The sequence below is a fragment of the Rhipicephalus microplus genome, chromosome 5, assembly GCF_043290135.1.
Source record: "Rhipicephalus microplus isolate Deutch F79 chromosome 5, USDA_Rmic, whole genome shotgun sequence".
In the NCBI taxonomy this organism is placed as follows: Eukaryota; Metazoa; Arthropoda; class Arachnida; order Ixodida; family Ixodidae; genus Rhipicephalus; species Rhipicephalus microplus.
Genome location: NC_134704.1, coordinates 19231226 through 19244159, shown reverse-complemented (window position 1 = coordinate 19244159; position 12934 = coordinate 19231226). Strand labels below are relative to the sequence as shown.

The following is a 12934-nucleotide window of genomic DNA, read 5'->3' as shown; positions in this document are numbered from 1 at the left end:
TGAATAAAAAGTAACAGGTAGTGCCTTAGGTTTTACACAACGCTGACTACTGATAAGACCTTCAATCAAGTCGGGCATAAATGCACAGTTTCTGCTGCCATATGATATGGAAAAACATGTACTGTTCTTACCAAGCATGTGCAAGATAGAACCAGTAGTCCCCATCGCCATGCTCTTGTCGATAGGGTCGACACATCTGCAATGTTGAACGGAGGAAGATTACGTAATTATAGGCCCTGAAGCAGTAAATTCTTCCGAAATGCGGAGTTCTGCATATTGTAAACAATACAGGAGGCATTGTGTGGCTAAAAGGACCCCTGACAGCGAAAGTTTTGTTTGCGACTTTTTTACTGCAATTTGTTTTTTTGCATTTGGTAATGCTGAAGTTAAAATGGAAATACTCTAACAGATTGTATGATTCTAGCATCGTTAAAATAGAGCGATCTTGCATCACTTCGAAACACCCGCTTAAATACCATAACAAAATAGCGACCCACAGCGGAGAAGTGGTTGAGACTACGTGTGCTCAAGCTTCGTTGACGCTGAATGCACCATTTTCAAACACTGTTTTTACGCACAGGCGGTGAAGAATGAAACGATGTGGATGTTTTGAGCGTGTTCCTATCAGAAAAGAAAGAAAATCATTCCTGGCGTACGCAGCCAAAACAACCTTTAGAGCAGCTCGACAATGAATCGAGAGGGGTGACGAACAATAAACCTCGCTGGCTGCCAGTCGGGGTATTGTGTGTACCTCGGAAATGCTTTTTGACACCGAGACAATACTTGCTTGACCTCTGCAAGGTCCCGAGAGGCCCCCTGTCTACATCAAACCACAGAAAATGTTGATTGCAACGGAATTTTCGTGTGTGCACCAACTCTTTTTTGAAAACCAAATTGAAATACTTTATAAGCAACGCTCGTCACTAATAATCCGTCAGGAGTGCCAACGCACGCACGACTCTCAAAGTAACACCAGCATCTCGTGTTTACAAAATTGGTGTCTGGTGTCCTGTAAAATAATAATAGATGTGAGTAAACCTAGCACTCTACAGTGAAAAGAATGGCAAGTACTTCTAAGTACTGGCACTATGCTTTGTCATTCTAATATCACCACAAAAAACAACAAATCATGCTGCTTTAATGGTGCCAATGTATATAGTATGTGATTCCTCTTTTGTTACCATATTTAGAAAAATGTTTTAACTTCTACTTTACTCAGCCAGATGGCATCGTCATGAGACAGCACTCATTGTGCATGTGCCGGTGGCACTTGACAGAGTTATAACACTAATAAAGTTCTAACATTCTACACGAAGGAGCGCTAAAATTAATTTGTGGGATGTTAAGGACATACACAAAGTGGTCGATTAGTTTAATAGTTAAACGAAATTTTTTGAAGCTCTAGAAGACAATACATTTGTGATAAAAAAAAAAAGGCGTAGCTGAAACTTTTTTTGTCTAGAACACATATTCAGTATGTGAGATATACATTGAGACTGGGTGTTCAAAGCAGCCTCTAGCAGCATGTCAACAGTGTCTCAATTGTTACATGGTGGAAACGTATGTGAAAAAGTAAAAAACATGAGAGTGCACATCTGAGTGCCTGTTGCAAGCTACAATAAAGATTATTTGAGGTGTGAAGGGACATCAGATGTGAGGATTTGTTAGAGTATAACCTTTTTTGCACCATATGGCCTGCTGCATAAACTACTGATGACCTCAATATAATGCACCTGAGGAATATCAGCAGGCCTCCTACGCGACCCGTGGAGCCAAGAAACTGGCCGGCGATCACTATGCCCAAGAAAAGGCCCAACTTCTGACATGTGTCGCCGCAAAGCCCCGACGTCACATAGGAGTCGTCCACTGCCTGGTCACCTCCTGCAATGCAGCTGCAGTCCTTGTATATCTGTGAAGCCGTAGATGCTGATATAGACATATTGTTGCAAATGTGCAAAAAAGTACGAATAAAAATTTTGTTGAGTAATAGTAGTCAAAACAACGGTTCCTGGAAAATGACAGGACATTTTAGAAACCGTTCTACCACGGAAGGAATGCTGTTGCGGTGTTCTGTGTGGCAAGCAGCGGCACACTGTCTTATCGTGTGGCTTCCATGAGGGGCACCGGCAGGGCGCCATTGACTGTGTAAGCCATGACTTTTTGTATTGCCGGTGAAGTGGTAAAGTGAAAAGTTCAGGTCTCGAGCGAGCCACGCGAGCGGGTGGCTAGCGGCTCTCACCGATTAACATTGAGGGTGTGTGCTACAGAACAGACGATTCCTGTGACCATTCCTGTGCATGTTTGTTGTTACGATGATGCACACGCGAGGAGGAAATTGATGTTGCTGAGCATCAGGGTTAAATACGCACACAGAAATTTGTTTTCTGGATTTTTACCCGTGGAGCTATCAGTTGGATGCTCATATTTTGCACCTGCACTGCCTACAACTTGGTATTTCCACACATACATGCCATCTAGACTGCCACCATCTTTCACAATTTGTTATGTGTCGGCCCGCTCCAATGCAATATAAGAATAGTCCTGGTGCGGGACCGCCTGAATACTGCAGTTCACATCAACTGCCTATTACCAACCCCATATGTTTGTCCTTTCTGCCGGACAACTGATGTCATCTGTACATCCACTCCTTGTAGTGCCCTAGATTCAACTAAAGCGCATGAGAAAAAGTCAACATGTCACATTACTGGCAAAGTCAGCATTATTGAAACACTTGTTCCCATACACAGTATGGTATTGTCTGGTGAATGCTGGCTGCTGGTCAAAAGTGAAACAGCATGGGGACGGTACCCGTGATGGTGAGATGTAACGATATTTGGCGCTGCTGATTGACAGTGATGAAGTGATTCAGTGAGCCAATGTATAAAGGCCCGAAACCTCGATTCTACGAAATGTGGTCCTTTACATGCCAACCGTTTGCGGATAAAAGTGGTGAATTTACTAACATATTTCCTTTAAATGTTTGACCAACTTACCGTAACGTTCATTGGAGATGTACCCGTAGTCCTACAGCCGGCATGGCAGGGTGAGAAGTAGCTCATCATTTTGTTGCTCGAGCACACGGGCTCGTATATCTGTGTGTTGCAATTGCAATCCACATTGCACTTCTCCAGCAAAGAAGTCCTGCAAAATAGAATGTCTCTTCAGTACGTGCAGGACATGAAAGTCCACATTCAGCCTCTTTTCTGAGTACCTCCTGCTGTGGACATGTACACCTACCATTGGTTTTCTTTTCGCATCTTCACAAGCAATTAAAGAAAAAATTTTTCTTAAAAGGAAGCATACTTTGGTGTCCGATAAAAATGTCAGCCCAGTTAACGATGGCATTGCTTTATCATATGCACTGTTCTGTGCTTGAGTTGAGATAAACAGGAGAAGGTGAATGAAAGAAAAAACAAGTTAAACATTGAAGCGAGAATTAATCAAAGTGTATTTTATCTGGGCATCTACACCTCTGTCTCTGGCAGCTTCCACATTAGGACATTGTCATGAAGATGTTTGCTCTGCTGTTAAAAAGCTCTTCAGTTGGATCAAGACGGTTTTGATCTAAATTCTTAATTTACAATCACTAGTTATATCGATTTTTTTTTCTGAATGCATACGAATGATGTATGCTTGTTTTTATTAGACTCCATTATATGACTAATCTTTCAAATTGATTGTGAGCCACCAACGTAGCCGTTAAAGTTGGAAGAACTCTCTTTGTTAAAAACATCACGTGGTTTACTATAGTTATTATTTCTTGTGGTTCATACTACGATACTGGGACTAAGCAGGCATGACGGGTATTGTGCATTACACGTCTTGTCCCTGTGCCGTCCCCGTCTCGTAGTATGGAGTGCAAGAAAAATTCGTGAACAACCACCAACTAGCCCAATTCGCTGCTTTGCATAGATAGAGTGCTGATTCTCGACAACCCCGTGCAAGAAAATGTGGGCCATTTCCTTGACCTGTAGCTGTGCAGTATATTGCAAACAAGTTTTATGTCATGGTGACTACATATTGATTTGCGACTCACGCGCTGAGGTTACTGCCAGGAGTGACGCCAGCTATGGTGGGGCTCTCGCAGCCAATGAACATCATGGCGACGAAGCCTGCCATCATAACCACCTCGACGAATGCCGAGTAGCCGGCCACAACACGTGGGCCTGGCCGGAACCGGTGTATGACGACGCCACCGACTAAGATTCCTACGATATTCGTCACCACCTTGGCCGCCCCTGGATGAACAAAGCAAAAGGGAGGAAGGAAGTCAGCATTTCCGTTATTGCTCTGCGCACGATTGTCGACATGCAAGACGCCAGCAGTGCGAATATTGACAGCAATGTCACCGTTCTAGCCCTCACAGATGCGCGCACTGGGCTGGTGAGGGGGGGGGGGGGCACCTGTGCTCCCCTTGAAGGTGAGCTCTGAACCTTCAACCTTCAGCTCTGCTTGTTTTAATAATAACAGATGCATAAAATGAAAGAAAAGAGAGAGAGAGCATCCTCTGAAATATGTAGAGAATTTTTCCAAGCAAAAATGTAATGACGTCTGCCTTACAACAGGTACACCTGAACAGTTCACAGGAATCGTCTTGGACAATGCTCTCAAAATCTTAATAATAATATCTGGCGTTTTATGTCCCGAAGTGAGAGATTCCGTAGTAGAGGGCTTCGGAAATTTAGACCATCTGGTGTTTTTTAATGTGCACTGACGTCACACAGTGCACAGTACCAATTCGCCTCAACTGGAATGTAACCGCCGCGGCCGATTCGAGCGTGTGACCTTTGTGTCAGCGGCCGAGCACTGTAACCACTTGTCCACCATGGAATACTGATCTTAAAATCTTGTTCACAAGCAAGTGCTGTGCAGTCTGTCTGTCCTGGAACATCCAAAATACGCATTATCTGTTAATTTGGGCCCATGCACATTTGAAAAGGAGGCGCCTTTACCTAATTGACTACATGATAGTGGGTAATGGATACACAGTGAAAATTTGGCATGGTGCCATTTTATTACATAATCTAAAGCCGTAGGGATGGGAAACTGGATACATTTAGGACGTTAAACACCCCATATCAATTAACCAAATCAATGGTAAACAGGCTACGAATTTTTCTAAATAATATGAAAGGTGCCAGAGCCTCAGAGGTGCTCCTGATTTTGTTTAAAGGCACCCTGCAACATTTTCAGAATGGTGCGAAGATGCTGACGATCTGTGGTCGAGGCTCCTCAGAACATGAGCCAGACCTTGTAGCGCAGCAGGGGGCCTGCAATGAAAAATTCATTCTCAAACGCAGCTAGAAATGGCTTGCTCTTCATTTGATAAATGATGCCACAAACCCAAATGACCGCGTCATAAGTACAAAGTTCACGGCTGTTGGCTGTTTTGAGCATCGTGAGCTGCATAGTTACTACGGCAGCCGCAGGATGCTGCCAACGTGCCAGCTTGCGATCACGCGGAAAGTAAGCTGTGCGTTCGAATAGAAAAGAAAAGAAAGTGTTTACAATCATGTTGCGTGCTGACGAACGGACGTAGCTTCTTCCCACTTGTTTTGAAAGCTGTGCAAAGTGCAGAACAGTGATGTGTCTGTCCCTCAGCAGCACTCGTATTCGCAAGCAAGTGCGTGTTGGCGGTAAAGGAAATGTTTGTTCGTGATGCAGTGATGCCACCTGACGTCCCGCGCTCAAACCACGAATTCGTTGCGGTGTTTTACTTTACGATCACTCTTTGTTTGTATGTAGGAGTGCTTTCCCGACAAAATAGCCGGCGTGCATAAACTGACGATACCCGGTAGTCGTGTGCTGGGTTTTGGGCGTAGCGGTGATCGCAGTCCACTGCACCTGTTTCTTGATTGGGTTTAAGCTACACACATAAGCTCGATCTCAGGGGAAATGCTGAAATTCATGCTGACTTCGTTCGCTGCTTTGACCACCACGCTGCTATAGTTAACGCTGTAAGCTGTGACCATCTTGTCTATCTTTGTCTTGGTATGTCGTGATTACGCGAGAGAGCCACCGATAACTAACGCAACGGCCGTAGCAGGCACAGTGCAGATTCCGAGGTCTACTGTGCGCATCCCCTGCTTGCGCACGTGCACACATTTCTTGTAGGCTCAGCGCATGTGCAGTGTTGCTCCCGCTTGCGCATTGCATGCCTGTTGTGCTTAAATTGTCTATTATATCATGGAGACGTCCAGCGCACTCCTGCCGTAAGGCCTACGCCAGTTTTCTTTTTCAGATGTCATTGCATAACCGGATGGTAATATAGCGACAGCATCACTCATTCGCGCCGTCTTACCTGTGTAGTAGTTGGCCTTGGAAGCCGATTGCCTGAACTGGAATTCGACGTACTTGCTGAACGAGGTGCCAAAGCCGGCTGTTGCGAGAAAGACGAACACCAGGCCGATTGTGTGGAACATGAAGATGGGGTTACGGACCAACCGCTTCACGATCACTATGATGTCTGCAAAGTAGGGGAAAAAGTAGTATAGAAGTATGTTAGCGTGTATTATAAGGCACACTCACTTTTTTCAGCATGCGGGTTTCATTGCATAATGGTATCATAGGGCACACGCTGTTTTATTGAACACGTAGCCCAAAACCGCTGTACCAAATAGTTGGTGGGCAAGCAGGTACACAAGAGAAGAGATCAGAACAGCACGAATGCCCACGCACACACACACACAAAAAAGCTTGAAGAGTGCACAGTGGGGGAAAAGAGGTGTAGCAACTATCTGCGTGTGCACAGGCATGTAGCGCTACCTGTAAATACGCCAGACGTCTGGTTTACGCCAGAGATAACTAGTCGGGCATTTATTCTTCATGCAAGCTGATGACTGCATGGTGGTTTGTGATGGCTGGTGGCTTCATGATGCTGATGGCTTTATGATGACTGGCCAACACATTGATATGCCAGACCTCTACCATCAGGAACGTGGTTGCATTCTCGTGTCTGTGCGACGCTGTATAATCATCGAATTACTGTGTGCATTTACTGTTTCGACAATGTAAAGATAAATTAGATGGTCAGCCTTCCGTTAGGACCTCTCATGCTCGCTTAATATCTGATTAACCAAAGGCTCACCATCTAATCTATCTTTACATTACAGCGAGTGCCAATGTACACTGACATTCGATTCATGTGCACTGTTGTACAGGCACAAGAATGAAGACTCATGTCTGATGATAGAGGCCTGGAATACCGATAATAGTGGTAGCGCATGCGTGATTAACTTGCATAAAGAAGAAAAGTAATGCCCGAGTAGTGATCTCTCGCTAAGACCTCCACGTGTGCCGGATTGGCGGGCCATGCTGCACACCTTCTGCACATACGCAGATAAGCTTTTGTGCCTACTTTCTCTTCCGCTGCTGTGTGCTCTTTCAGTTATTTCATGTTTGTGTTATTCTGATCGCTTTTCATTTGGCCAAGTGTGGATCCCTTTATTCTCTTATGAATTTATATTAACATGAGCATTTAGGATTAAAATATTAACTAGCTAAATAATAATTGTCATTTGTTTGTTCTGTGCTAGGGTCAGTAGATGGTTTTCTTGGAATCGAGTGTGCCCTTTTGAGGTCCATATTTTGTGCGGCTTCCTGCAACCATCTAGCAAACATACCAGGAAGATTTCTTCTATTCTTCCCACAGTATCCTGGCGGCGAGTTAAGCTCACCAGGATTGAATCAAGTCCTATTGCTTAACTTGTCCTGACGGTTGCCTCCAGAAGCGATTGGTTGAGAATGGCTGTATAGCCAACACACGGTATTTTTATGGAAAGTATGACGTTGTAGACTTCAACAAATGGGAAATAATTTTCCGCTAGTTCACCATCAGATAACCTGCTGGTCATCGTAGGAGTTGTCGGAAATGACAGTCATGCTGAAACCTTACTCTTAGGCCTGAAATACTACATTTAGCTTTATTTAAAACCTGTCCGCGTTTTAAGCATGCCATACTTACTAACTAGATTAGTTCCCAAAGACGATCACTCGCATTGTGTATATGACTGTACTGTCAGTATCAAGAAATCCAATATGGAAGTTGTATAGCGCTGCTGTTCTTATCCGGCAGTTAGTAGATTATTGCATAAACAGAGTGGTAACGTACATAAGGAGGGGTACTTGTGATTACGCCATTCATCATGTTCTATAAAAAAGAAAAGCTTTAACAACATAAAGAATTTTTAAATTGTAAAGCTCAAGGCTTCAGCAGTTAGGCAACTTGCTGACTTTTTGTTGTGACATACCCGTAATCATGATGGCATCGTAAGCAATGTCAAGAGCGCAAAATCGCTCAGCTTGGCATCGTTCTAGCGAAAGCGCATGAATATGAATTTACTTTTAGAGCACTTGATTCCAAAAAATGGACCTGGCAATTCAGTGTAGCTAGTTACCTGTAGACCTGCCGAGAATCGCGAAATTTTTCATATTTTTTCTACGCGTAATTTTCAGGCTTTAGTCCAGTTTTTGACACCAAGAATCTCGGTAATGTAAATCTTTTTAGCATTGGCATCAGTGACCTTTGTTACTCTCTGCTACGTGATGGCTTGTTAAAATGCATTACAGACTGTATTAACAAACAAAGGCAAGATATATTTTTCACAGATAAATGTGTCTGTGCAGAATCCTCTTTTAGAAATCATTTCCAAGTGTTTAAAGCCGACATTGGTTGGTTTTAGAGGAAGTGTTTTTGTGCATATATGAGGCATTCTAGTAGGTATTAATTTTGCCCTTATTCTTACTGATTTATGTCTTGGTAAGGTTGACAGAGGTTTGGAGAACGCCTTCTCAGCACGCCCACTTCAGTCATGAACAAACTAGTTTAATTTTTAGTCTTTCTAGTACCTGGGTACACTTTCTTGTGAATTCTGAAATAGTACACATGGCGTGTCATGCATTAGTGTAGTAACATCGTAGTCAATATTTTAACTCTTGCTCTCCTTGATCTGTTGATTGGTTGATGGTGCTCCTAGCTCTCAGTCAGTGTTGTAACAGGACGTAATGAACGTTCAAGCCAATAACCTTTTATCATGGCGATGCTGATGCCATGCTGGCCCGTTCCTTCAGCGCCCTTGGCTGCCTTGTTCGCCTTCACCACAGAAAGCCTCTGCATGCGGTTCACTTTGTAGTTCTTGCCTGCCGGCAGGATCCGCGGGAACATCATCATGGGCAGTGAAACTACGGTGAGGCCAACGGCGAACAGTATGTAGCCCATCCACCAGGCGCCCACCCAACGGGGGTCCTTCGGCGAGATGCCTGGATTGTCTGTGCAGAAAGTTGAAGTGCGACACATACAGGTTTTTACGTTTGTTTCTTTTTTAGAGAGATAAAAAAATGACAAGGATTGTAGGTCAACCAAAAGTTTAACATCCGGTTTGCTACCTTACTCTAGGGGTATGGGAATGGAAAAGAAAGGTGGGAAGAACGGAGTGACAGAATAAAAAACAAAAGAAAATGATGCAGTGAACTGTCCAATAGACCGCTACCACACAAAAAAAGTTCCATACAGCCCTAATAGATTTCCGCGATGACGGCAGTTCGGGTCAGCATTCTATAGACTGTTCTGACAGGGGCCTGTCGTCAAGCCTTGTCAACGCAGAAGCTAGTGGCAATCTCTGCGCGCTGTAGCGAGCATCGACAACGTTCTGAGCAGGTACTAAGAACTCTAAGAATAAGTACTAAGAACTTAGTTGGTTGCACATGATCTTTGAGAAAGTAGCGTTAACATATAATGTGGATCTTTGTTCTTCCTTGTTTATTAAGTTCGTGCTGCTGTTCTCAGGACAATATTCAAACTACAAATGTTTCGGAATTTCCTGGCAGGCCTGATTGCATAGCCATTGTCGTCGAGCAGCTTGCTACCGGCGACATTCAAACAGCCGTACATTGCTTTGTTCTCTTTTTATTGCTTTGTGACACTAGGACTGCTTCTAACTATATTCATCTATTACTTGAGAAGCCAGGTAACAGTCCAAGTACACCAAAGCACGGGAATCCGGAAAGACAAAGACAAAGCACTAGTTCTAATGAAACGCTTATTCATGACCCTGTTTGAATGCCCATACGGTCTCAAAAGCCTTTGTTAGGAATAGTGTTTCGCCGATATATTTTCTTACTCCTGTACAGGTGTATATTGCCGCATTATGTCAACTTCGTATCACCGGACTCGTCCGTACGTTCATTTATGTACTCTATTTATCAATCTGATAAGGTTACACGGAACGTGAATGCACAATGCGCCACCTTTGGTTGTGTTCCGTTTGTTCATCATGCTGAGAATTCATCATAGCACAATTATTGAGGCTGCATATATTGTCAATTGTGAATGCACTCGGCTACCAGCCTTTGTTTCCCGTCGAGCATGGCATGATAAAGAGCCATTGTCTTGGTTCAAATTTTCTTTTACTGTTACAATAAAACCTCTGCGCGGAGTTTTGCGTGCATGGTTTCATCGTGTGGCGATTAGCACTATAAGTTGATATCAGTGCATAAAAAATCAGTTTTGTCGCAAGGCTGATGTAATTAATGCAGTAGCAACATATTTGAGTGTTCTGAGAAGTAAAGCTAGCAGCTTCTTTACGATCGCATCTTGCGTAACTATACAAAGTGCCAGCGTAAGAAAATACGGCTGCTCGAGAGAGAGGCGGTTTTCGAGCTGTCGGTCGTCCCAACGCAAAGTAAGCTGTGAAAACGCAGCACATACTAACTATACGACCCGTCTACCGATAACGTGCGCGCCAATGCTCGCACCCCTCTGCTTGAAGAGATATCCACGGTAGGCCTCGCACGCAGGTGATGTTATCGCATAGACCATTCGTTCAATGATGATTGCCGGCTCGTTTCATCTCTGACTCAGCCGTGTTCGTCCCCAGTGCTCGTGCGCTTTTACTTGCGCGTAGAGCATACGTTTCCCCGGGTTATGCGATTGATTCGGACTTTATGCAGTACATTGTGTCGATGACAAAGATTCACCGAGAGTGTCCATAGCAGTTGATTGACCGAGTGTATGGAGGTCTTCGTACGTAATACTCACGGAAAGGGTCTTCGTAAAAGCGGAGACATATCCCGGCTGTCAGAAATCCGACAACGGGACCGAGCAGTCTGAAGGCGAGTCCCATGCCTGCGGGTGTAGTAAGTTTGTTTTGTTTTGCAGAACAGACCAAGGTGACAGGCAACATGCAAAATAAAAATAATTCGCAAATAGAAACAGCACCAAATCAGGCTATGGCCTGGTGGTTTAATATTTTGATAATTTTCTCGATTCACTGGCAGGTTAAAAAAAACATGACCAAGGACACAAAAAAAGAGAACTCTGCTCGAGGATTTTTTTCCACGGGAAGATATTGTTGTTTCGCTCGCTAAACACGCACCCAAGTGGCGTGAAAAAATTTGTGTATACCTTCATGCATCATTTATTTTTAAAAAACGTCAACAGGTATACCTTGACGAAACAACGAAATAGCAGATAACAATACGCGATGTATTGCCGTATGATCGCGTTGTATGCGATAAGCGATCCTGACAAATAAGAGCAAGGTATCGGCTCAGTCTCATATAGCATTTCATCTATCCGGAAATAACCAATGTTACTTATACACAAAAATATTTCTACTGCGGCTATTTTATATAACATAACTTAAAATGTACGCTGCTAAGTGGCACAAGTACGGATACTCACGAAAGCAAGAGAGATAAACGGATATGTGCGTAAGGTCTGTGCGTTTCTGTCTTCTTTTTTTCTTTATTAATGTCCGTCTGCGCCGCACCAGTGGACCATACACTCAGCAGACCCTACATTCAGCAGATTTTACATCAGTAGCCCCGCCGCGGCTGTCTAGTGGCTAGGGCACTCGGCTGCTGATCCTCAGGCCGCGGGATTGAATCCCAGCTGCGACGGCTGCATTTTCGGTGGAAACGGAAATACATAGGCCCGTGTGCTCAAATTCGGGTGCACGTTAAAGAACCACCGGTGGTAGGAATTTCCGGAGCATTTCACTACGGCGTCTCTAATAATCATATGGTGGTTCTGGGACGTTAAACCTTACGTATCAATCAATCAATCAGACCCCCCACTTTCAGTGATACAGTATACAGTTTTTCCTTTTAAATGAGTCCTCAACCACTTTTCCAGGTAACCATATAGAATGACCTCAGTATCGCAGTTCATTAATGAAATAGAGTTAAAGAGCTCATTTCGCAGGAATTCTGGTGGTAGTGTCAGCGTCGTTCACTATAGCTGTGAGCGACAAATCAGCGTTGTCCAGTGAGAATTAAACCCAGCTCCTTTGCGTGGCAAGCAGCTGTTTCACGATAGATCTACGCATATGCATACGCAGAGGGGGGGGGGAGGCGAAGGTTTGTCGCAGCCCCCCCCCCCCCCCCGCCGTACAGACGCGTAGGGGGTACATGGCTAACCTTCAAAAGGATAGTTATAGAGTAGTGGGCACTTGGTAAGTCTGCTTGCAGTATACATTGTAGAATAGTCTGAAACGGCCAATGTTGCGTGCACAAACGTTCCTCAAGGAAGAGTTTAAGGCAATGCGCACGAGGAGCTAATACGCTGTTGCGGCAAAGATGATACGTTTATCTTTGAACGCGAAGCTCAAGCTCAAGCGTCCGCCACTATTTGTCTCACGAATCGATTATCGCAAAAGTGTCTCTAATCAGTCAAAAAAATTATCGGGATTACAGGCATTTGTCGCACGCTTCAAGCGTTTTAACGAGCTCTTTCTTCGTCCCGATGAGTACGCTGCAAGGTAAGCAGAGATGCACGGGGGAAAGTATTCACGCCAGCGAAAGTGGTGAAATGCGATTGCTCTCTCCCGTTATGATTCCCGTGTGTGAGTATGGCGAAGCTGCATAATGTTAGCATACGATGAAGCGCGGCGTCGGCAAGGGGTATGGCTTCTCGCGGTACGAAGTACATCTATAA

General features: G+C 44.2%; 1 protein-coding gene across 3 annotated transcripts in view; it reads right to left on the bottom strand.

Moving 5' to 3' along the window:
- LOC119174923 (solute carrier organic anion transporter family member 74D-like) overlaps window positions 1–12934 on the bottom strand; it is a 67234-nt gene that overhangs the window by 2511 nt on the left and 51789 nt on the right. For all 3 annotated transcript variants that reach the window (XM_075894934.1, XM_075894935.1, XM_075894933.1), the window contains 7 exons: window positions 11036–11122; window positions 9025–9267; window positions 6302–6466; window positions 4037–4238; window positions 2994–3141; window positions 1734–1909; window positions 132–196 (listed from right to left, as the gene is read on the bottom strand). In XM_075894934.1, the coding sequence (XP_075751049.1) occupies window positions 132–196; window positions 1734–1909; window positions 2994–3141; window positions 4037–4238; window positions 6302–6466; window positions 9025–9267; window positions 11036–11122 (1086 nt within the window). The remainder of the gene's footprint in view (window positions 1–131; window positions 197–1733; window positions 1910–2993; window positions 3142–4036; window positions 4239–6301; window positions 6467–9024; window positions 9268–11035; window positions 11123–12934) is intronic.